The sequence below is a fragment of the Plectropomus leopardus genome, chromosome 16 (genome assembly GCF_026936395.1).
Source record: "Plectropomus leopardus strain MGB_pleo_1.0 chromosome 16, ASM2693639v1, whole genome shotgun sequence".
NCBI lineage: Eukaryota > Metazoa > Chordata > Actinopteri > Perciformes > Serranidae > Plectropomus > Plectropomus leopardus.
The window spans coordinates 10,966,163-10,992,368 of record NC_142191.1 but is presented as its reverse complement, the minus strand read 5'-3'; the positions used below and the strand labels follow the sequence as shown (position 1 = coordinate 10,992,368).

The 26,206-nt window shown below is 38.5% G+C and overlaps 1 protein-coding gene across 3 annotated transcripts in view; it reads left to right on the top strand.

Annotated features, from left to right (window-relative positions):
• The first annotated feature begins 845 nt into the window (after positions 1-845).
• LOC121955790 (low density lipoprotein receptor adapter protein 1) overlaps positions 846-26,206 on the top strand; it is a 117,890-nt gene continuing 92,529 nt past the window's right edge. For all 3 annotated transcript variants that reach the window (XM_088089523.1, XM_042503872.2, XM_088089524.1), the window contains exons 1-2: positions 846-940; positions 3,102-3,292. In XM_088089523.1, coding sequence (XP_087945649.1) covers positions 3,208-3,292 — 85 coding nt within the window. In that variant the 5' untranslated portion in view covers positions 846-940; positions 3,102-3,207. The remainder of the gene's footprint in view (positions 941-3,101; positions 3,293-26,206) is intronic.

Genomic DNA, 26,206 nt, shown 5'->3' with positions numbered 1-26,206 from the left:
TATATATATATATATATATTTAAAAATCATATTTATTTCTACTTTTTTTCTCTCTTCTCTTCTTTTTTATCTGTATTATTTTTGTTAGTAGGGAGGGGATTGCGGAAGGGGGGAGATGCAAAGGGTGGAGAGGGAAAGAGTAATAATAATAAAAAAAAAAACACAAATCTGTAATATTGTACCTTACTAATGATATTTTTTTAAAAATTTGTTTAAAAAACAAACAAAAATAAGCTAAAAATACAAGACATTGCAAAGTATAAGAATAATAATAATAATTATTATTATTATTATTGTTGTTGTTATTGTTATTATTATTATAAAATGATAATAATACTAATAATAGCAGTAGTAGTTGTACCAGTGACTGGTACATAATAAGTTCATATGAAGAAATTTAACTGAATACATAACTTTCAATTCATAAGGTATAATTTATCAGTAAGTAATAAATTATGTACATTGGCCATCATAGGACAGGACAACAGGGAACATAAACACATGCATCTACACATACATATGGTGTGAATATTCACCCATAACCTCAGGGCACAGGCAAAGAGGCATCACATCATTTGTCCCCATTGAGCTCGCTTCTCCAGTTCAACTTAACTTAACTTAACTTAACTTAACTTAACTTAACTTAACATCCTTGTTAAGTTTTTTTTATGTTCCATTACATTTTTTTTTATGTCACATGTTATTATTAATCTTTTATGCTCATGTGTGCTCAGAAAATCCCTCTTGGGCCTCTAGGCTTCATTAATATCCCAAATAATTTTAAAGGCTGAGATCACGTGACCAATGCGCTGAAGAAGAAGAAGTTAAACAAGGAAGTGGTTCTTAGTGGTCTCGGGGAACCGGATGTTTGGTTTGGTGGACGGCCTTTCGCCTGGAGAGACGCGTGTTCGGAACCAGACGTGAAGGACGTACATTCATGGTGAGGCGTTAATGCCTATGATATCATACAAACTGTCGCGCGAGCATTTTCCTAATATATGTCAGACTGCTTCCATGTTTCCTCCCGTCACTGCATTGGTACATAAAGGTACGAAAAAAGTGTGAAAACAGGCTGTTTGTGGAATAAGCTTAGACCAGTGATTCCCAAATGTTTTGGCTTGTAACCTCTTTTAGGATTTGATATTCAGAGCGGATCTATGAGTCAGAGTCTGATTCAGGTTGTTCAGGTTTAGGTTAACACAGTTCTCAATGCAGAGAAGCAGTCACCATGCTAACAGTGCTGACGGAGCCAGCGGTGTAAACCGTGACAACACGTTCCGAAAATGTCTAAATAACAATTTGCCCATAGTCGATATCAATCTTTTTATGCTTTTATTTACTTATTTTTGTTGTTGTTATTTATTCCTCTTTTGTTTGGAAAACACAGAAATCTACAGAAAGAAAAAATAACTGAACCATTTTAAAGTAATTAAGCCCTTTATGACACTGCCATTGAATGAGTATAGATTTGATGATGCACATGTATGAAACAACCTTTAAAATAATCCTCTTTCACATGAAAGACAACATCTTTAAAAAGGCCGAGGCAAAATGCCTTTTTCCTAGTATATCGTGACTGCCCTTCTAATATCTATTTTATATTGCTGTGAAAAAGTCAACAAATTTGTCCTTTATACAACTGGTGCGTCAGATTAGTGCGTGTGTGCGCGCGCTCATTTGAGACGAGTTTAATACAAGACGTGACAGAAACATACAAAATTCATTCTGATATTTAAGAGTGTGATATCAAAGTGCAATATTAACATTAATGTTTTATGCTTGCGTTCAGTTTCAACAAATAAATACACATTTTAAGAAGCACTCATAACGTTTGTTAATTTAATGTATTATTATTATTCTGTTGTTAAAATGGCATTACAGTTGATAAAGACCACATTATGACTTGTTTCAGGCTCGAAATGTAAAATTTAGAACTTGGGACTTGTTGGTTCTGATTTAGGATTTGACTCCTACAAGTGCTTCTGATATCCCCAAATATGATCATGCTCACACATGCTTATGCTTATGTGTGTGTGCACTCAGTGAAGATGGGAACAACTCTGTAATAACTGGTTGCAATCAGTAGAGGGCCCCAACATACAGAAATTAAAACTTCAATCATTTGAACGGAAGCCCAGTTTTGTTGTTAGATGATTATTTGTGGCAAATAAATACTGAAACTTTTTTGTTTTTGTTTCAGCACATGACATAATTTATGTCTATGGTTATCTGTAACCCAGCCTGGCAAAAAACACAGGGAATGATGGGAGTTGGAGACTTCAACTTTCAGACACTCGTTTGACACTCCAAATATGATTTAGGCAATGACTTAAGAATAAAAAAAATAGCAAAAAATAAAAATAATAATAAATAAATAAATAAATTAATTGTTTTTTTAAGTATTAAGTAAAGAAAATCACCCAAAAACCTGAAAAAAATAGAAAAAAGGAAAAACGTAACAAACAAAAATTGAATTACTTAAAAAGTGCTTAACATTTTTCCCAAGCTTTTTATAAAAAATAATTTTCCAAATATTATAATTTATTGCAATCTGTGGAACAACTGCTCATTGCCTTTTCCCGCATCGTTTTCACAAGAAATCAAACTAATTTACTCAGATTTTGAGGGTTTAAATACTTGTGAAGGCATCTGAATGCAGCATAAGAAAAGTGATGTTGATTACCCGGATCCAGGTTTTAAAGGGTTAAAATCGCAACTTTTTTTTGTAACATGTCAGATGGATAATTACACTTTATGTTATAACAAAACACCACCACAGGCCAATAAACCACAGAAGATCTTATGAGACAAAAAGTGCATTTGTCAGCTCATTATCATTACACTCGTCAGTGAGTGTTAGTCGCTCTCACACTGTAATGCAGTAACGATTTTTCATTCAGGTCGCTCCCTCAAACTGGAGCACTTTTAGTGTTAGCTCATCAAGGTTAGAGGGACACGCCCTTAACTTTGGAGACGGTGCAGTAGGTGCATGTGCTTCACCCTCAGCCGGTTACCAGTCTCTCTTTTCGGGGGGGGGAGAAAGCGGAAGCAATTCAGGGTGGTAACTTGGATCAGCCGGCTCTCTCTTCGCCTTTTCCCAGTTTGGCGCATCCTCCCTCCGTCGAGTCCAGCCTGCTGTATTTACCTCCCTGTGGTCCGGAGCGGAGACTGGGGGATCCACCTGCCGGAGAGCAGACACACCTCGGGATGGATGCGCTGAAATCCGCCGGCAGAGCGATTATCAAGAGCCCCGGAGTCCCGCGGCACACATGGGGAACTTCAAAGCACGAAAGTGAGTGAGACAATGTGGAAATGTTTGGATTTGGTACAATGTTGTAAAGATTTTTGGCGATGGTTGCAAAGGCAGGAAAAATGTATCAAGAGAGGGGAAGAAGGACAATATGTGCCTCTGGCTGATCGTAGTAAGCTAATGGACTGTTGTGTTTCTGTGCTGGAGAGCTTTTGTTTGTCTTGTTGCCAAATGTAGCTGACTTGTGGTGTAAAAATCTGTTATTACAAGCTGTGTAGGCTGCACCATTATGTAGTTCAGTCCCAGTTTTAATTGGATTACTTTACTTCCTTGTGAGGGAGCAGGCGAGTCCCACTGCCCACTGTGCTTTTCCAAAATAAATATATGTAGCATTAATGAAAACCAGCTATTTCGACATGATACTGGAAATTAGTTGAATCATTGAAAAGTCCAGTGACAAGAAAGTTTTTTTTTTATAAAGCATTAATTGTTCTAATAGGGTTGCAACAGTTCGGATAACCATCTCAGAAAATATCATGGTGTCAGGTATTATGGTATTACATACTTTTACATATTTTTAGCTGTTACCACGACTCTTAAAGAATAAAAACAATGAAAACAAAGTTTTTTAATTAAACATTTTATTACTATAATTAAATCAATGTATCCCCCATTTTCCCCACCTAATTTACATGATCATCAAGTTTCCTTTGTAGTGGAATTAATATCATATTGTGCGTACTCTCATAGTGATGGCCCCCTGCCTGATGTAGACATAAAATACAGTGCTTGTCAGTGGATGTATGTAATGTTTAGTCATCGTGCAAAATAAGAAAAATGCTTCAACTTAGGGTTGATGTTGTCCACATGTTTACTTTGATATATATATATATATATATATATATATATATATATATATATAAGCAGAAAAGAAGCATGTTGGCAGATTTCAGTATATTTCATTTTAGAGACAATATCTGCCAATTCGATTTGATGTTACGCGTGACCAGAAAATAGCTGTGCTCTAACCAACCCCGGTCTCCCCTACTATACTAACACTTAGCCAATTTGTACAACAAAATCTTACAATTACAGATATCCTGAATACCGACTATATTAAGAAATATTTTTTTAGAATGATTAGAATGGTTTTTGTCTAGTATTTTGTTATGAAAGTAAAGCTTGAGCTTTTGGGTGTTTATCGTGGAGATGATTTACGAACGAGTGTAGATGGATAGATTGATAGCACTTGAATAACTGTATTGTTTACTATTTTTTTTTTCAAATGATTCAGAAGATGTTGCATGAAATGTTGATGAAAATGTGCATGGTTGCTCTTTGGTTACTACTGTGTGAAGTACAGGAGGGTGTGAGTACTGAGTGAATGGTCAAACCTCGTCACACCCTTGGTGACGGACAGAGTGAGGGGCTGCTCTACCGCCCGCAGCTCCGCTGTCTCCCTGATGTGTGAAGTGTTGTCTTGAACGCTCCCTCCCTGCAGCTCCATCGCCTGTGAGCTTCTTGCTGCCATAAATGCGAGCATGATGTTTTTTTCGCCTGGATTCCTGCTTAGTGAATAATTGGCAGCTCATGCCAGCTTTAATTAAACATGACTGACTCATTTCACATCCAGGAAAATGCGCTTGGTTACTTTACTCTGTCTAGGAAATTTTCTACATAAAGTATTGAATATTATTGGGTATTGAGTGTGGGATTTAAGAGTTTTCTCACTGGACTAGAGCAGGGGTAATCAACTTGCTTTGCTTTGAGGTCAGTTTTGCAAAGTGAAAGGAGGCCAGGGGCCAGTTGCAGCAGCTCCATATGTGTTTCTAGGACATTTTTAGGATTTATGGACGTTTCCAGGATTTCAGAACTTTTCTAGGAATTTAGGACATTTTAAAGATTTTAGGTAATTTCTCAGACTTTAGGACGTTTCTAGGACTTTTGGATAATTCTAAGATTTTAGGATGTTTCTTGGCTTTTAGGATGTTTCTCAGATTTTGGGATGTTTATAGAATTCTAGGATGCTTCTAGAATTCAAGGATTTCTAGGATTTTAGGGCATTTCTTAGATTTTACAACATTTCTAGGATTTTTTGCAAATTTTAAGAATTTTAGGATGTGTCTAGGATTTCAGGACATTTCTAGGATTTTTGGACATTATGGGCTTAGCAAGGACCTCTGTCGGGGTGCGGGGGATCCTCCACCAGCACTTTATTTGATAAACAAGCTCTATTTTGATGCTGTTTTATGCACTCTAGTACCTTATGTATACTGAAAATTCAAGAACAATTTCAGCATGAATCACTTTTTATTATTTTTCACTGTGAATTAGATAATGGTCTGGGGGCCACCTGGCACCCTATCGGAGGCCAGATTTCACCCACGGGCTGTAAATTTGGTATCATTGGATTCAGGCTTTAATGACTCTCACTGATGGTTTTGCTCTCACTGACAGATTGTTTTAAATTATTTAAGAGGTTGGCTGTTGATGCATGCTGAGGTAAAACTTTCTGCTGTTGTTTTTTGTGCAAACATTGATGGATGGGAGTTGTAATTATTTTCCTCAACACTGCCAACATCCCCATATTCTCCATCATTACCATGGTGACTTTATGATGACAAAAGCTGACAAACAAACCGTCAACATGTTTTATTGGAAAGACATTGTTTGTGTCACATTGTTAGCGGTAGCCTCGGCATTGTGCTTTTCTTCTCTTACTTTGTTTGCATCAGAAAGAGAGGGGGAAAAAGCCGAATGATGTTGTCAGAGCAGATTCCAGCTGCGCCTGATGACAGGAGCAGTTTGTGTCTGAGAGCCACCAGAGGAATCAGGCTGGAAAAATGTGCACAGAGCAGTCACAAACGGTTCAGACAGACAGGGTGACTGCTGATGTCCAGGAGCTACTTAGCAGGCAATTTGGAGGGAGGACAGCGTCTGTATGCCAGCATGTGGCGATGCGTCAAAGCCGGCTGTCGGAATGCAAATAAGGCAACGTTGCAGCTGCTTCGCACATTCACACAAATTAGGTGTGATTAAAGTTGGAAAAAAAGGGCTGAATTATTTGTGTCCTGTATGCAGCTGGGAGGAATGGTCACCTCAGTGAAATAGCCACAGTTAATGACAGTATACAGTTGATCTGTGGACAAACTTTGTTTAGTAACTGAGGCTTGCCAAGTTGTTTAATAGTGGGATTATGCAGAGACATTATGTGAGGACTTGCTCGATCGTGTGATGGAAAATCAATATCACAATCAATTTTAAATACCATCAGGGCATTTGAGTTTCTGTTGAAAGATTAGGCGTTAAAGCATTAGCGTTAGAGCTTTGTTCTAAATAAGACAGGAGCGTGAAGGTGAGAAGAGACCGAAGCATTCGATTGAATGATGTGGATTATTAGACAATGGGTCAATGTGTCTTTGTAGTCCTTCAGAAGTCCTTTTGTGTCTCTGTGAGGTCATTCTATGTCTGTTCTGTTGTTTTATGTCTCTCTTTTGGTTATTTGCCCCTTTTTTAGTTATTTTGTCTTTAAGGTCATCTGTGTCTTTTTGTAGTAGCTTTGTGTCTCCTTGAGGTTATGTTGTATCTCTTTGAGTTAATGTTGTCTCTTTTTTTGGTCATTTTGTGTCTCTTTGTGGTTGTTCTGCCCCTTTTGTAGTTATTTTGTGTCCGTTTGTAGTTGTTTTGGGTCTCTGGGGTAATTCAGTGCCTTTTCTATTGTTATATGTCTCTGTTTAGATTGCTTCATCACCTTTCGTAGTTATTTTGTGTCTCTCTGAGGTCATTTATGTTTCTGTGTAGTTTTGTGTCTCTTTGAGGTAATGTGCCTTCGTGATGTTATTTTGTGTCTAGCTGAGGTTTCTTTCTGTCTCCTTGAGGTCCTTTGGTAGCTTTTACGTCATTTTGTGCCCACTTGTGGTTGTTTTGTGTCTCTTTGTAGTACTTACGTGTCTCTGAGGTAATTCTTTGGTGTTTTTTTGTTATTGTTGTTGTTTTATGTCTTGTTTTAGGTTGTTTTGCCCCTGTTTGCAGCGATTTTGTATCCCTGTGTGGTTGTTTTGCCCCTTTTGGTCATTAGTTTTCATGTCCCTGTAGTTCCTCTGTATCTCTTTGTGATCATTTTGAATTTCTTCCTGGTCAATACATATTAATTTCAGTGACATTTTGCAGGAGAGGGCCAGGGCGCCCCCCACTGACAGTTTAGGTCCCTGGGTCTGTGCCTGGTAAGCCGTTTCATTAATCCTTCCATGCTTGGGTAGTGTTTTTTATGGGAGCACACAACTTAAACGCACATGTGAAAAACTTTTGCAAAACATACAGGCATGATTAATTTGGTTACCGGCTGACCTTTCTGCAGACGCCACCGTAAGGTCAAACTTTCTCCTTGACCAGCACTTTGGTCAGTGACTCTTGTGTCCCAAACCCCCCTTTCAGACACGCACCTCATTAGGTTAATGTCTGTCTGTAATCTGAATAATGTTCCACTCAGCATCTGGGCCACTTCTATGTTTAAGTCATGACAGGAATCTTACTAGGTCAGACCGGTTACACATCCGACACAGCTCAAGTCTGATTTGAATGCGCTTACGTTAAAGTAAAGGCTGCAGCAGCAAGGTATTATGCATTTCTTGTTTGCCTCATTAAGACTCTATCACTTAACTATCACTTCTTATGCACAAAGAAAGTTAAAGTGGGTTAATAAGCTGGAAGAAACTGGGAATGAGCCAATTTAAAGTTGTCGAGGAAACTCTTCTCAAGTCAAATCAGTCTTAAAAAAAGATTGTTTGCCTTCATGGAGTGAAAAACGATACAGCCTCAATAATAATCAGACTCCCCTCTCTGCATTTTTGATTTTCATTGTGCGTTGGCATCCAAAAAAATTATGAATATCCAGCAAAATGCTTAACCCAAACCCAGAGCTGGACGATATGAAAACAGTCAAATATCACAATATTTTTGGCCGGCGATTCAGTACTCATTTTCCATTCAGTATTGATACATTGATAACAGCTGCACCTTCTCGCACCTTCTTCTACAGTCAGCTGTTCTCTGATACTAACCAAGAAAAGAAAAGTTAAACATGATATATTTATCTTTTTTTTTAATTTTAAATTATATACCTTCAATGTTGATTTTTTTTTAACCAAATATCTTGATATTGTGACAATATTGTAGAGCTGACTATAGGTGCTTTCACAAAATATTATGGAAGATTTTTGAGGAATAATCATCTGAACTGTTACCTTCAAAATGACTAAGTGGGTAAAGTTAAATCTAGAATAGCTTGAAAGGCAAGGAAATTACATCACTTATGATACTGCAAAAAATTTAGACAGTATTTAGTCCCTTATCACAATATAAAAGCCCTACATACACCATGTGAACAAATACATCTGTTCTGTACACACATCTATTGCACTGCTGGGGAAGGAATCCCCCCTCAGCTGCTCTTTCTGAGTTTTTATTTTTATTTTTTACCATTTTTTCCCTGTTAAAGGGTTTTTATTGGGAGTGAGTTTTTCTTTATCTGCTGTGAGGGTCCAAGCACAGGGGGGGTCGTATGTTGTAAAGCCCTCTGAGGAAAATTGTTTGTGATATAAGACTTTAGGAATAAAATTAAATTGACTTGAATTGAATATCAGAGTCCAAATTACCTTAATGTCATTTTATGCTTGGCTACATCATGAAAAGGCAACAGGATGTGCTGTCTCATAACTTTAGAAATTGATGAGAGCATGTATTAAGGAATTCACTGTGAGAACAGTGGGTGAGCGTCCTTCACGTACACTGGGTTTTTTATTTAAGGCTTTCTTGACTAAATAATGTTTAAAATGCAGCGCTGATGCAGCCTGTGAAAGAACAGGCAACACTTTCTTCCTGGATGCTGTTACTTTCCTGCTTTCTCTCAGGCACTATAGGTGCCATATATTGCACAAACATTGTGGCTATTTTCCCAAGTGCCCTGTCAAGTCTGACTAAAGCCCTAAAGAACATTTACATAATGGCTACCTATGCCTGTACGACCAAAAAGCCATTATTTCAACAGATTGGTGAGGCTAGCCAGTGTTACCTTTCTTAATGCCTGGAAAGAGCAAAAATTTAAACATTGATGCATCATGTTCAGAAGCACTTTAGTGTAACAACAGCTGTGGCATTCCTAATGTGCGTTTTTAAATACTGTATCCTGCTGACTAATCTTAGTGCCGGTAGTAACTATTACAACCAAAAATCTTTTTCTGTATTTGCACAACCAGGATGAGACATGAGAAGTACGTAAGAGCCATGATGATCTGTTACTATATTTAAGTACACTCGCCATTTAAAGAGGCACACTTTTCACAAGCACTACTGCTGGCAGAATAATCTAATTTTCACGGCTCACTAAGATAAAAAGATCTATTTCTGGACATGCATGAAGTCAGTCTTCAGTTCTATAACCAGCAGAAAACTGACACTTCCCCATCGCCTCTTGTGGCCGTGCGTCGTCATCTGTTGAGGTCAAAGCCACTGGCAGGACGGAAGAGGACACAGCATGTGCCCGGAGAACAAGCCTTCTCTTTGGATCACGTCACACAGAAGCAGCGCAGACCTTTCTGTGTCTCAGAAGTCACACACACTTGCCCTTGGCACCAAGGACGTCCGTGCTGTACAGTCTGCATCAATTTAAAATGATGTAGCTTTGGGACAGACTCAGTTGAATCCAGTAAAACTATGTCCTTGGGTCTTGTTGTTTTTCTTGTAATTCTGTTAGTGGTTGCACAGCTGTGTGATCAATATCAAAGACAAAAACGGAATATAAGGAGCTCCTTTTAGTGCTTGAACACACATCTCGGGCGTGCTTTATTGCTGTGAGAAAAATGTGAAAATATGCAGTTTATATTGCTGTGCTTTGCACTGCAGAGAGGAGCTTGATCTGAAATTAGTGGACTCAACAGTCATTAGGTTCGACTGGTTGGGAGCTCTGGCAGTGAACACAGCCTGCGGTTCTATTAAAGCTGACATGGGCTTGACTGAATGGCACGCAGGAGCCAGTGGTGTCAGTTAGCGCTGACCCTCGAGGAGCAATTATCTCTCGATGGCTCGTTACAAGCGGTGAGTCAGGGACACACCAGGGAAGAGGAGGAGAAGCAGAAGCAAAGGGAGGGAATCATGGGAATATACTGGATAATGACAAAGAGAATGTCATCGATGTGTTAGGAGTGAGAGGGATGAATGCTGGGATTAGTGTGTGGCAAATTACAGGGGAATCCTCTCCTTTCAATGTGATATAAAAAGATGAGGATCTGATAATTGGGGACTGATGGAGCATTTGTATTTGTGTTATGATGCGGATTTAAGTGTCATCAGTGCTGCTTTGGGCACCAAATACAGTATAATCTGTCTGTGCGGACTGGGAAGCCCATTCAAAGAGAGATTTAGCAAATTACAGAAAACATATTTTCCTACCAGCCGGATTGGTGTCCAACCAAGCAGATAGATTTGTGTTTGTCTGCCCATTGTGTGTTATCTGAGTGCTCATAGAGCTGCAACTAACCAGTATTATCATTCTTGATTTATCTGCCAGTTTTGTTTCCAGTTATTAGCTTAATTGTTTGGTTGATGAGATTGAAAAAAGGGAAAAATGTCTAAAGTGACGTCTTGGTATTTTTTTGTCCAACCAACAATTCAAAAGCCAATATTGACTTTAAAATTATATAAAACAAATATATATATACATTTCTGCTGTGTTTCATCCTGGGATCATGCATATGGTTGTGTATGTGTGAGTGTGTGTGTGTATTTGTCTGTCTGTATCTTATCTCACAAACTACTCGACCAATTATCCTGATAGCTTGTGTTCGTATTTATGTCTGTATGCTCAAGCATCTCTCGTGGTCACGGTGATTAAGAATTTTTGAAACCCCCTTTTTGTTGACTGTTTTTTTACCATTGCGGACTGCTGACTTCAACCTCCCTGTAACCAATCTTTACCGAGTCTGTTGAGGGCCACATTTTTACCTTTGTTGTCTCTCAACATCTGACATTTATAGAAAAGTTTGGTCTCATTTAGAACCGAAGCATCTGCAGATTAATTCTATTCCAAATATGTTATGATCCACTAAAGTTACGCACGTCATGAGACAAATACGTGAGCTGCATTTGCTATCTTCTTTGCCATCTTGACTGTGACCCATCTTGGCGCACCTGGGCCGTGTTTCGGCCATCATGTCTGCGACCTGGTTTTGTTCAGTCCGCTGCACGCGTTCGTTCCACACGGGAAGTCATGGGAAGCAAAGTGTTTTGTTGCCTGATTTTGTAGATTTGCAGATTTTGTTAATTTTGGAAATTGTACCTCTACCATGAGTAAATATGCAGGCAGTTAAGTGTTTTTCTTGTCTATTTTAATTATGTTTATTGTTGTTATTTCCTACTCTGGTGCATGGAGACAAAGTTGATAATGTGAAAAGTCTAGTTATGACCGACGTGGATCAAAGATTTTTGACTTTAGTTATCATTCTCATAATTATATTGCACGTATATATCATATATAGTGCCTGCCTATAGTGTCATATATAGTGCATATATAAGAAAACTTGACCTGCTCTGTGTAACACGCTGCTCCATCAAAAATAGACAAGACGCATTTTTTTTTTAGCTTCTAAGACACCTCTGAGCTCTTCTGTGTCTGCTGGAATTACAAGAACTGACCTGACTGACTGCAATCAGCCGGGATGGTCACTTGGCTGTCTGGCAGAGATCTGCACTCTGCTGAGTGTGCTTTTCTAGTTGCTTTTATATTTATTAGTTTGTCTGTCAGGGACAATTCAGAAAGACCTCCATTTTAACATTAAACAGATGTATTGCACGTAGAATTTCTAGCCGAGTCTCACCAAAATATATGCAGATTATTTTATTGTCAATCTACTAATTGTTTCAGCTCTAGCTGCCTAAACCATTGAAAAAATGACAGTGTCCCAGTTCACTCTGTATAATCTTCAAACTTTGCTGTGAAGAAGTTCACAGTGGAACTAATTTGCATTCTCTTTGCATCGCCTGAACGATATGCTTTCAGTGGCCAGGCCCGGGATTTATTTAACATGATGTCTACAGGAAAGGTTGAATTTCCATACAGTACATGACCTTTTACAGCAAGCACTGTTTTACAGTTAAACACACACAAACACACACAGACACACGCACACACACAAACACACACAGACACACGCACACACACACTGAGAGAAGACAAACAGAAGAGAATAAAAAACAAAAAGCAAGGTTGAAGTTATAGTGTGTATACTGTCCAGCATTTCAAGTTATTTTTAATGAAGAAACAGTTATCGCATCTTACACTCACTAAGATCTGTATAGAATATGCACACCGTCTTTTATAAGACCAGTTAAATTCAATATGTGCTACTATCTGAGCTTCAGTGAATCAGACGATCATTTAACGGAGCAGATTTCCCACCTATACGCTGCATAATTCATGCTCGCACACTTATCAGCCTCACCAGTCACAGACTGGGGATAGATTAGATGATGAAGTGCTGCTAATGAGTTTTTCATGGAACGTGCTTTGAAATAAGAAATCAATTAGACAGGTTACTTTCCTCTAAGATCTGCAGCGGCTGAAGTTTTGAGTCATTGCTTGCATTGCATTGATGATTGAAGTTATTTAAGACCATTGTGTGTCCCTCGGGGTGCTTTTGAAATTATGACTCAAAAAGCTCACAATTATCATCAGATAATCAGGTTTTGGTCTTAAATAGATTCTACAAACATTTTCACTTCAAAAAGTACTTCAAAGCCATTTATTTCCATCTTTTAGCGCGTGGGAAATTTGACAAACAGACTCAGTGAACGTGATGTTCAAATGCAGATTTGTGTAGTTGTATGAATAATAGTAGATAAAGGATTTTGTGTGAGTGCATGACCTTTTTGACTTTTTCCACTTTGGTCGGAAGAGAACGACATGAGCTAAATCCCCCCAACAGTGTGATTAGTTGGATTATTGTCAAAAGCACAGCTACCTCGGTGACAGCTCTGCACAGACTTTGTATTCGTCTGCTCCCTGCTTGGCTCTATTTTTCCCCATTTAGTTTTTAATTTCTGTAGAATTTTATACACACTTTCAGTGACAGGCATTTTTCCATCATTTCCTATTTTGTATCTCCAACATTAGATTGCATATTGTTATTATGCTCTTCTATTACCAAACTGCACTTAGTGGCGAGGCTTGAGGGATGTCAGTTTGTGTTTTTCTGTCTCCAGTGTGCTTCTGACTGAAATATCTCAACCACTATTACATGGATTGCCATGAAATTGTGTTTAGACGTTGCTGTCCCTTTCAGGATGGGTTGTAACTTTTCTGATACCATGACATTTCGTCTAATCTCATCATCAGGTCAACATTTCATGTCCAATAGCTGTACTTTGTACTTTTAAAGGTTCTGTATGCGACATTCAGAACATTTATACAGCACCAAACAACTATTATAGAATGGAGTATTGGCTTTCTGAGCACAGAATAAAGGCACATGACGTGTATGTGTGTTGTAATCTGAGCTTCTCTGTTTTTTGTGTGTCATAGACAGACTGGCTGTGCATGCATATTTGTGCATGTGAGTCCCTGTGTGTGTAGCATAGATGTATGATAATAACTAGATACCGGACACCAATATGCCACCTTTTCAGTCCTATGGAATTGCTCGCCTGGCACATGTGCCAAAAACATTTCTAGGTTATTTTGTGATATCATGACAGATTTTTAAATTGCTTTTCTTGGTACATAGAAAGCTTTACAAAAATAAAACCTTATGATTTAAAGAATTATAATTGACCTTTGCATTTGGAGGCATCCTGGCAACAGTTTCACAAGTTTGGCTGCAGCAGATTTCTTGCAGGGGATTTTCTGCTGCAATACTGCGAGTGGCCACTGGGAAAAAAGCAGAGCAAAGCTGAGCGGCTCTCCAGATGAGCCTGGTTGTAATCTGAGCTCCTCTGTTTTTTGTTGTGGTAGATAGTTTGACTTTGTGTGCGTGTAAATGCATGTGATTCCCAATGTGTATGTTGGCTAATGTTGGCTTATTGCTGCCACTCTGCACTGCACTCGGATGATTATAGGCAGTTTATGCTAATTTATGCCTCTGGTTCCCACCCCCAGGTTAACACCATTAGCTCTCTCAGCACTGTTGCTGTTGTTAGCATTGTTCATGCTGTTAGCATTGAGAACCATAAGCAGATGTTCTCGGCTCAGACTGAATCATCACTATGCTGTGAATCACGATACAGCTCCTTTAAGTGCAATTTTGTCATGCAAACATGCTAAACTATGATGGTAAAAATGATATCTGCTAAACATCAGCATGTTAACATTACCATAGAGAACCCAAAAAATGAGTCCTAAAACCTGGAAATGAATTAGTATTTTAGGACCTCCGGTTCACTTTTCTCAGTGGGTTTTTTGGTGAGATTTCTGACATAAAGTTAACACAAGCTGAAGAGACTTTCACGTTTTGTTCTATGACATTAAATACTTACTTACTTACTAATGTAAGTAACTAATACCCTACTCGCAAACTTTGAAGGTGTCATGTCTTAAAAAAGGCGGTTGCTAACGAGTGGCTAAATGAGACAAAACGTCATCATGCCGATTACAGCTTTACAACCTTGTAGCGGTGGCAACGCAACCATAGTGTAGTCAGCCTAGAAATAGTTTTTTTTTTTACATCTGGTTCTGATTGCATCAAGGCTTCAAAAATCCTTAAAGTGGTGTTCATGTATGAAGATTATCTTGCTGAACAAAACATGTAAGTATCATAAATGTTTGTTTACCAGAGTTTATTTTGTGCAGAGAAACAAAATCTAATGAAAAAATCCCATAAGTTTTTTGACAAGAGAACCAGGGCAAAATTAGCTTCCTGGTCGGCCTACAGAAAAATGCCTGGGACACTTTTTTGCGAGCATGTTATGACATTAGCATTAAGACTGTCTTAGTTTTGTTAGCCTGTATATTTATGTCTTTCCAGTCAGTAGCCTGCTGTAAAATTCTGATACAGTATATTTTGTGTGGATTTAATATCAGTTTATTATCTGTCTGTTTTTTATTGTCCTCCCATGACTCCAGGTTACAAAGGTGCTGTTTGGTTTGTCAGGAGGGGGCACTCATTATTTGGATTTAGGATATTGTCACACCAAATGTGCCTGGAGCAGGTTAAATGAAACTCTGGAGCCTTTTTTATGGTTTGTTTGGGCAGGTGAGAACAATGCTGTTCGATCTCACACTAGGATGACAAGTGCTTCACCACACTGAATGCTCCTCTTGTCACACTTGTCGTCTTGCGTTTTAATCCTGCAGTTGCTATGGGTATTTTGAAATTTAATAACGCCTCATTCTTTCTTTGTCAGAGGTCTGGCTTTAATCAAAGCTTAGCGGGAGCCCTCCTGTCCTTTATTCCACAACTATCATTTCTCTATTAATGCCTTAAAATCCCCAACGTGCCCAAGAAATTCACCCTAATTCTTCCTTGTGGTTTAAGGATAACGGGACATTTAGTAAAAAGGATGTTTAAAAGGATCTAACGAGATGTCTGTGTTTGTACAGGGGGTTCAGTTTAATCTTTTATAACATATTTTTCATTTTGTTAAAAAGGTTACTGCAAATGTTACCTCAAATTTCTCTCTAACAACAACTACTATATTGATTTTGTTGTATCTTGGGATGAAAATTATCCTCCAATAACTCAATTTTAACTGAGCGCTCATGTACGGAATTCAATTTTTCATTATGGTGATTTTTTCACTCTTTCACCTGCTTGTCTTGTGCCTGTTACATATGATGCTGCGAGTATATTTTCTTCACTGTTGCACTCCACAAATATTGATTTAAAAGCCTCGGCCTCATGTTATTAAAAACTGCTCCACATCATATTCTATATTGATTTTCTTTGTGAGACCCTTGAGACTTGCGTTATGGCAGGTGTATAACACTTTCTCCTGGTTTACAGGATATATATAGTGTGTGAAGTAAGTGTTTATGTTTGGTTACACATATATTCTTCTTTAAAGCCATCCAGGTTGTTTAAGATTAAATTTTATCACTGTTAGCCAGTTTAACATCAGTGGCCATGAGGGCATCCTTCTCTGCCAGGGATGCACCAGTTGTGAAATTCCAGCACAATATCAGTGTTTGAAATATCAGTTTGGCCCATACACATACCTTTTTTTTGTAATTGTTTATGTGTTTTTTGTTGTTATTTATTCCTCCTTTTGTGCCAGGCAAACAAAGAAATCTTCTTTATGAAAATAACTAACCTGTGTTAAAGTCATTCAGACCTTCATTGACTCTGAAGGAGCACAAAATCAAACATACAAATTAATAAAACAACCTTTGAAATAACCTTAATTCTCATGAAAATCATTTTAAAAAAATCAACTTCAGAAGCTTTTTGTTCTATATATAATAGCCAATGCCACAATTCTCTCTCTAATATCTATTTTATATTGTTGTGAAACATTAACAAATTTCTCCTTCAAGTTTTTCTTGAACAGGGAAATTAGCTATAGAGACCAAAACCAATTTTTGTATTAGGCTGTAAACATGTTTATTTCTGTAGCAAAGTTGGGCATTTTAAAAATGAGAGTCTGTAGGATTTACTCTGTTTTGGAGCCAGCTTTAAGTGGCCATTAGAGAAACTGCAGTTTTTGGCACTTCTGTTGGCTTTTCAGCCCCGGAGGTTGCTGCTTTGGTAAAACGGACGGAGCATAGAGTTATTTTCCTCATCACAGAACTGGTCGAAGTTGCTTAATTTGCTCCGTTTGTTAACGTTACTGCTCATCACCGCCCCGCTCTGATAACGTTAGTCTCTGGGTGGTGGAAAGTAATCGTGATTTACTTTACGTTCGCATTGCAAATGTAATTATTTAGACAATAAACTAAAACATGCTTCCAACCGCTGCCTTTTGTGAAGATGAATTACAAGTTAACTCTAGTGTGTCAGTGCTAGACTGTCTGGGTGCTGCACTGCTCTTTCAGTTGAGTTCCAGTTTCCCCTCCATAAACGCTAACACGTGTAATGAAACCACACATTTAGTGTCTTATATACAGCTCATTATTATGCTGCTCTGTGCAGTCTCTCTGGAGTGTTTTTAGCACCAACAAGGTTCCCCGGCCCTGAAGTGAAGTGAATTATGCAACGCAAGGAAACTGAGAGACCCTATCTTGGGAGAGATGCTGCAACAACACGCACACACATGCACCATCCAGCTTCCTGTTCAGCGTGCACGATGAAGTCCTAACACCCGAGTCCTCTTTCTATTTGATGTCTGTGGCAGCTGTCTGTGAAATGGGATATGCTGTCACTCCACTGTAAGAGTCTTTCTGAGCATGTTTTCTATTGTTATTCTGTTGGTGTGTGTGTTTGTGTGTGTGAGAGAGAGAGATTAAATACTGCAGGTGCCTGTGTGTGCGCACCTATCAGCTGAACCTGCTCCTCCACAGGAGAGCTAAATCCCATCTTCGTGCTCTGTTCCTCTGAAAAATTCAGACTCCCATTTCTGACACATCATGTCCCCATCTGGGCTCAGCACCAGGAGCCGAGGAACCCACTCCTAAAAATAACTTCATACTGTCAAAGTGGAAATGGAAAACTTCTGTAGTGCTGCATAAAAGCACAGCGTGCGTGCTGTTGCACAAAAAGCCCATTAGAAGTTATCTTGATGTCGTGGTGTCAAACGAATTGAGATGAGCTGATGATGTTTAAACCAGCTGAGATTAGAGAATTAGCTTTTGAACAGTTTCCTCTGATCGCCCTGATATTAATTATGAAGCTAGATGATGGTGATTCATTTTAAAGAGCCGCTGAAAAATGCGTCTGCTTCTCAGTTGCCTTGATCAATTAGGAAATCTTTCCGTTTATCATTTTCTGTTTTAAATTATTCACATCTATTTTACATACAAATGATTTTTAGATGCCCTTGGCTAAGTTGTCTAAGGTCATAACATGAATACAAGGGCCTGATTTCCACGGGGATTGTTGTAGTGATTTGCAGGCCCATGGCATCACCTGTCAGGCAACATCTGAAAGGCTAAAAAAGATGAAAAATAGAAGCACTTGCACCTCTTGTGCAAGTTTTTTTTATTTATTTTTTTAAATAAAACATGCTAGAAATAGCACAGTGCTCCCAGGGAGCAACATGGGAGATCAATCTCTGTCACAGAAACTAAATATGATTTTATGTAGCCGCATGACTCTATTGGTGGTAATGTCTGTTTGTCTGTTTGGTCTTTATAGCTAATTTCAACATTGATGACTGTATGGGGGTGAATATTTTAACAACTTGCATGTTTAAATTTTATTAAGGTTTAAAGTTACACATATTTAATGGCAGGTGCGCTTTAGTGACAGACTGTCTGTGAGTTGCTGCTACAATGTTGAGTCAGATTGACCCCTCGCTCCTCCACATCTCCAACCTCTCATCCAAATGTGGCCACTTCTGGCTCCAAAAAACCCAACATGCCGATACCCGAAATGCCAAGCATGAGGCTTCAAAACGGCCGGTCCACAAACCAGCAGGTGATGTCATAGTAGTTACGTCATTTATTTATACAGTCCTCACATGAACCTGCAGTCAAAGCCAGCCCCCCAATCTTTTACCTTAACACTAATATAAGCAAAAATAAACCAGAAAAATATCTATAATCTAGTTTGAATGAGTTATTTCCAAACTGCACAGCTAAAGCACTCACATTGATTGCCCCTTTAACACCCTCTGATTCTCCAGAGACGTGAGGCCTGAGAAGCTGAAGAATCCGGCTGCGTCAGACGAGCATCCATCACTCAGCTGGAAGGGTGTAAAGTGTTGTACTGCATTAGAGGGGACTCCTGTGGGAAGCCCTCATCTGTTAAAGGGGCACAGATACACTGTCTCTAATGAGATCAGCAGCTCTTGAAGGTGACTTGTTTTGCTTCGGTGCGATAATGGATGCGGAAGCTAATGATTGCTGGAGCAAAGTGCTGTTTTCCTGGCACTCAGAGATCAGGATCAGTGTAAACTTGGAAATTTGATTTTTTCTTTAGTGTCACAGCTTTACCTTTGAATAAAATATTAAATACAGGGTTCCTGCATACCGTCATCGACAAAATTGAAAAACTAAGACCCCAGTTTTTTTTTTCTTGTCCCACGCGCCCAATGTTTTCTAACATAGAAGATTCAAACTTCATTCAAACATAATTTCAGCATCCCGCGTGATGTGTTCAAGGACCACCAGAAATGTAAACATTTTTGTTTTTACAGTTTCTGTTAGGTGTCATTTTGACATTTTTTTAAAAAAGAAATCATGCATTTCAAAAATTTAAAGAAAAAGAAATCAGCAAAAAAAGGAGGCAAAAAGGTCACCAATATTTTTGAAAGAAAACACACTTTCCAAACCTGTTTTTTTTATTTAAAAAAATCTCCAAACTGTATTACTTTTTGTTTTTTTATAAAACCCCCAAAAATTACAAAAAAATTGCATGCATTTTTTTCTTTTTTAAAGAAAACATGCTTTTAAAACCTGCACATTTAAAAGGCATGTTTTCTTTAAAAAACTGTGGTAAAATAAATACAAAGCACATCCATTTAAAGTAGTATGCTCCTCCCCTTAAGCTAAAACTGCTTACAAAATTATTCAACTTGGCTTATGGGCGAACATGAAGGGAGCGATGGAACATTGGGAGAAAATAAAGAGACTTTCATGATGAACAAATAAACAAAACATAACAAAACCAAAAGTTGTCACACGCTGATGCATATCAGAGCTACGGTACGTCATCAGCTACAGAAAATAAATTCACAGTTATGTTACAGTGATGTAATTTGATTCATTACACATTTCCATGATTTTTCCCAAACTTTAAATGATTTTCACTAGTTTCATGACTTTCCTGGCCTGGAAAATGTGATTATGAAAATCCATGACTTCTCCAGGTTTTCCATGACCGTGGGAACCTTGTAAATATTAACCTGTTGTTTCATGAATGGATTTGTGTCGAGGGAGCTATTTATAGTTGATGAAGATGTTGAAACGGGAGCCAGGAGACTCCAGGGGGAAAAGATCTGTATCAGCAAAGAGAGAATCGTGCCCTGTTTGAATTGCTAATGAAAACAATCCTTTCACGGTGCGGAGCAATTATACTTTATGAATAAATAGCCGTGAGGAAAGATTTTTTCCAGTATCTGCATTGTTAATGTGGTTATGTTATTTGGCATGATTTTACTCTTTCTAGTGAACCTTATTGTACTCCGTAATACAGGCGTTGATGGAGCTCCTCTCTTCATAATTTATTTTTGCTTTTCCCTGCTCAGTGACTAAAATAGCTTTGAAAATGTAATAACTGTAGGTTGAAATATGTGCACAGGTTATTGGGTAGAAAAATTGCCCTCTGTTCTTCAGACCCATATGGAAATCTCAAAAGTATTAATTTATCACACAGCAGCGGTCTACATGTCAGACATACACAAACAGCAGCTGAGTCACTCAATAAAAATGATCCGAGGCACTGCGACGGACATTTACCGTACGAGTCACCTCCATATTTGATGCCGTTTGGTCAATGATAAACTGTAACTGTCAGGAGATTGCAAACAGCTTGTATAACAAACAGTCTCCCCTCTGGCAGCGTTGTGTTTGATTAATTAGAGCATTGTGAAGCAGATAAATGAGTGTTTAAATGCCTTCACACAAGCTTTTCTGATAAAGCAGTTAGACCAACACATGGCCAAACCTAAACAGTGATAGGTTGTTTGTCAGTGCCCTCAAATGAACCATATGGCTTCAAAAATGATTATGAACTTTAATCTGCCACATCTGTAGTCATGTCGGTATTTAAAGCCAGAACGTGATCTTTTCCCTAACCATAATAAAGTGTTTTTTGTGCCTAAACCTAAACTACGCGTTAACGACAGCTCTTTTCCACCTCTTACTTTGTAAATAATGACATCTTAACTGAGTAGGAAGTAATGTGTGGTGTTAAACTTTTGTTTCGTTTCTTGGTGACCTCATCTTTACCTCGCTGACATGGAAAAGTGCTGCTGTAGGGACATCCCAGTCACACATCACAGTGTTTTAGCTCAGTCTTCTGGGCTCAAACATTGTCACTGAATGTTTTGGGTTGTTGTGATGCCACTATACAGTTTGAATTCTGCACCCTGGAAATGCAATGGTTATTACCTTTTTTTTTTTTAGAAAAAAAGATACTGTGTGCTTATCTGGCTCAGTCCTCCTGCACAACCTCACACCAACCAACTGTCACTGTCTGCAGAGCAAATATTAGCACAATTTTCACTGTGGGGTGCCAGCTATAAATAGGCTAGAATACAGGAAGTCATTCAGGAACAAAACTCAAACGTCTGTGTAATAATGTCTGCCCGTAAAATAACCCCAGTGTGCTAATCCCATTTCATTCTCTGGACGCTTTTCTTACAGTAGAGGAGATAAAGCTGTTTTACTGCTGTGTGAGAACATTGGTCTAATTAATGATGTACAGTAAGGGGCCTTTGGAGTATAGTTCTTATGTTTTACATAATAACTGCAGTCAAAGGCAATTTTGCATTCAGGAGGACTTTATAAGAAAGTCTTTCATCAAATTGTGATTGTGTTTTGGGTTATCATTTAATAACTCACTTATCGCACATCATGTGTCTTTCATGCTTGCAGGCACACTGAAGAGCTGATTGCTAATTATCTTTTTTTTGTAAAAACGACAGTTCAGTCTTTTTAATTAGTAGGCCTACTGTGAAGTATTTCATACTGCGTACTGTATTCTACCCATAGATGTGCAATAATAACTAGATACCAGACCAGAAGATGGCACCTATTTAGTCCAATGAAAACCAGTTTCTGGGTTTACTTCCGTGGTATGTGGCTCGCTGTGTGCAGTAGTGTTTCTTCCGCTGAGAAGTTCTCGCTCAACTCATTGTGATGGCTTTATGGGTTTATAAATCAACTTTTTCTCCTCAAGGAAAGTTTTACAAAAATCAAAACACCATGGATCAAAAATTCAGAATAGAAAGATTCATAATTGACCTTGTTTGCATTTCGAGGTTTCGTGTCAACAGTTTTATAGACGTGTCTTTAACAGTGATGGCCTACGAAAAGAGAAAATGCTTTTTGGACCGTAGGGGATTCTTTTTGCGGCAATATCACGAGTCACCACTTGGAGAAAATGGTTGCAAGGCTAAACATCTCTCCTGGAGTGTCCTGAGCTTTGAAGCCAATTTTTGTAGTGGCCAAACAGTGTAATTATAGCTCCTGCGTCAGTTACATGATGTCACTGGGCCTGAAAAGACCGTTTCCTATTGACTTACACTGGAAAGGAGACGTGTAAAATTTGAAAACGTTTTTTTGAGCGTGAGGAAATGCTAAAATTAGTCGATTCCCTGTCAGGATTTGATCTGTCTGGTAACATTTGGAAAGTCTAGAAAAGACACATGATTAAAACATTTTATCCACATTCAAGTTAGCAGAGCGCTAAACCAGGAGTAGCAGGCTCGGCCGTCGAAAGTCTCAGCTCGCTGTTTGGGCCCAGTAATTATTAATGCAATTAATTATGTAATTAATGCAATTAAGCAGCAATTTCATACAGCGGAAATAGAGCTGTTTGGTGTCCATGCACCACTGAGCAGTTTTAATGGAAATAAACAGGAACCCACCAAAAATCCTGATGTATGCTACAGCTAACAGCCTATTAGCTTAGACTAGCAAAGAGAAGAAAGGAGGATACAGCCTCTGTCCAGACCCCTTATACTTTGTACAGATTAAACAAACAATATTTAAAATGTCATTTGGTGAGATTTAGAGGTGCTGGTAGACTTTGTTTTCTTGAGAGATCAGGCTAGCTGTTTATGTCTGTTTTGATCGTTGTGCTTAGCTAAGATAGCTGTAGACCTATATATTTTTTGCACAGACATGAAAGAGGTATCGATCTTCTCATCTAGCTTTTTCACAGAAAGCAAATCAGTCCATTTCCCAATTTCTCTAAAAAATCAAAATGATTGAGATAATGTATCTTTTTTGCTTTATAATTTGGTTTAACAGCTTTGGCTCTTTATGCTAGATCACGTGTGATATCATTGTTAAAATATGTATTTATTTATCAGTATCTTCAATAAGATTACAAAGCTACGTGATGCCAGTTACTCTACAAATTCACATTTCCTCCGTCATATTCCCAGTTCACCCTGAACAGCTCCCACTTTGCAGCAGCTCTATTTGCTCAGCCATGCGTACACTAGATAACTCACATCATCGTTATGATTAACAGCAGATACGGTACTTGAAGTGAAAGCAATTAACGAGAGGTTTTGGTGAAAAGGGGATTATGTTCAAAGATCAACACCAGCACTGATTATGTCAAGGACCTCGGGGGCAAATAGTTGATTCATGAACTTGAATTATTTTACCCCAGTGATTTTTCCTGTCAGTGGAAATGAAATAAAAGCTTGACAGCAGAAGCTTGATGACTCCGCTGTGCGAGAGTATATTTCCTCAGACACAAACCAAATAAAATATCTTTATAGTCTTCAAGGATTTGAATCATCCCTTTTAATGGTTTTGCTTACATTTGTCTTCGTCTGACAGTTTTTGTCAGCAGAAAATGAAAAGCATCACAATGAAATGGGAGTTCAAAGAAATCTCTGTTAAAAACTCTTTTAGATGCACACAAGAATGTTGTAATTAAACGGTGGTGTAGAGGGAAATAAAAAGGTGGCTGTAAAGAACAGGGACCCAAAGTCATATTTTCAGAGGATTTTGGTTTGTGCCTCTCCCCCGATACTAGTGATGTAGAGGAATAAACTGTGGAGTAAAGCAGTAAAATTTCTCATTATAAATGCAATGATCCAATGTGTCTGAGATGTTATACAAAGAAGAGGTTGAAGCAAAGGGAGTTAACCAGAAATCCACCCCATCTGTTAATTGCGCACTAAGTGTAATACCATTCATAAACATATAGCCTGCTAGAGCTTAAATGATCAGTAGATTAATTAATTTAGTTGACTTACAAAAGTTATTGGCTACTGTTTTGATGACAGACTGATAGTGTCATTTTCATCTTTTTTTCAATTTTTTTGATTGTAAAAGGGAAATCTTTGAATTTTGGAATATTGGTTGGACCAAAGAAGCAAAAGGAAGATGCCACTTTTGGCTATTAGAAATTGTAATCTGCATTTTTTACTGTTGTATGATGTGTAGGTAGTGCAGTTTTTGTCTGAAGTTAACTGGCTTCATAATCTTTTGCAATGCTATCTTTAGACAGAAGTTGCTCTGTAACATTTGTATTTCACTAAATGATCGCAATGTAATGTAATGATTGCAATGTAATAGAACCCAATTTTTACATTTTAAAATGAAAGCTGCCAAATAAAAAAGAAAGGTTTGTTTTTGTAATGCTGCACGAACCAGATGGTTGGAAACACTTGGCCCTGTGGGCTTCGTGTGCTCCCCGTGCTCAACGAGAGTGAGCAAATGAGAGAAGATAAAGAAAACAACTTGTGAAATGCATCTGGCAAGCTTTGGTAATTCCAGTATTACTGTGTGAAAATAACCAAAAGTGATCACTTTAAACATGCTGTCCAACCACATCATTTGAACAGTGCTGCAGATTTCGCGTCGTTTGGTTGGGTTAGGTTGGTCCAGGTCAGGTCAGGTCAGGTCGCGGCACAAATTGGTCATATGTCCAGGTGGCGGGATGGGTGCAGTATTGGATGTTGCAATTCTCGTTCAGGGGCAGGTCACATGTTAGATTGATACATTGCTTGTGTACAGTAAATAATTCAGGAGATAAGGAACTTAAAAAGATGCATACTGAATCACAGTTGCATAACTGGTCTAACAGCGTTGCAATTACATTATTTCCCTTTTTTTGTTCAGCCTTAGTTGGGTGTATGTCAGTGAGAAATGAGGGGAGTCAAAGTTGAGGTGGTTGTACTTTGAAACATAATCACATGATGTTTTGTGTTTGGATTTGTTATATCCAATCCCAGTTTGTTGTAACGCTCCAGTTCAGAGCGCAGGGTAGTCCCACCATTATCTTAACACTTTATGCTGTTTGTTCACTTCCCTTGATGCCTAGCCAAGGCGCTCAGTGATATAATTTGCAGGTACCGCCTCTATGCTGCTGCTGGGCTGTTAGTGATTGAATCTGTGGTTGCTTAGCAACATAGTCTGATTGATCCCATGACTCCTTGTTATTGTTGTTGTCAACATTTGAGGAGGAGCTTGTGCTGTAGCTCTGACTGAAGATCTGAAATATTAATTAATATCCCCACACCCCTCTAATAAGCTAGTCTCTTAGATAAATGTGAGGAATTTTGATTCTAATGTGTGGGATCAATCAGCGCCAGAGGAGGTGGTGATGCAGTGGGTGAGAGAGGTGAGAGGAAGGATAGAATTAAGAAAACAGCGAGAAGAGCGAGAGCATAAAAGGAAGGACTTTGCTTTACTTGGTTCCCCCTCAAGGCAGAATCAGGAAACCAGTTACACCCCCCCACCCACACACACACCATCCCAGCCCACCATCTTCCCTGAATGTGCGGCCTATTTTCCCTGTCAAGGTGGTGTCCTAGATTCAAAGTTCCATCGGATGAGTAAAACAGTAAGGAAAAGAGATTATATTATAAGGATGTGGAGGATGGGGGTGTCACTTGGGTCTAAAATGCGAGCTGAGTCTTTCCTCTCTGCTATATTGATGTCGTTTTTATCCCAGAATTAAACCAAGATGCTGTGCAAAACCTCCTCAGAAAAAAATGGCCTACTTACTGGGGTTGGGCCGGTTTTCAAACTGGTTTGGTATTAAGCCAAACAGTAGACCAGACCAGTTTACTGAATTTTACCACTTGACTCAGTAGCTGCTCCTCATGACACCATGTCCCAGCAGAAAACAAATGCCCAACTATTACGCAGCATCGTGTAACACCTGTGTCACTGTGTCCACA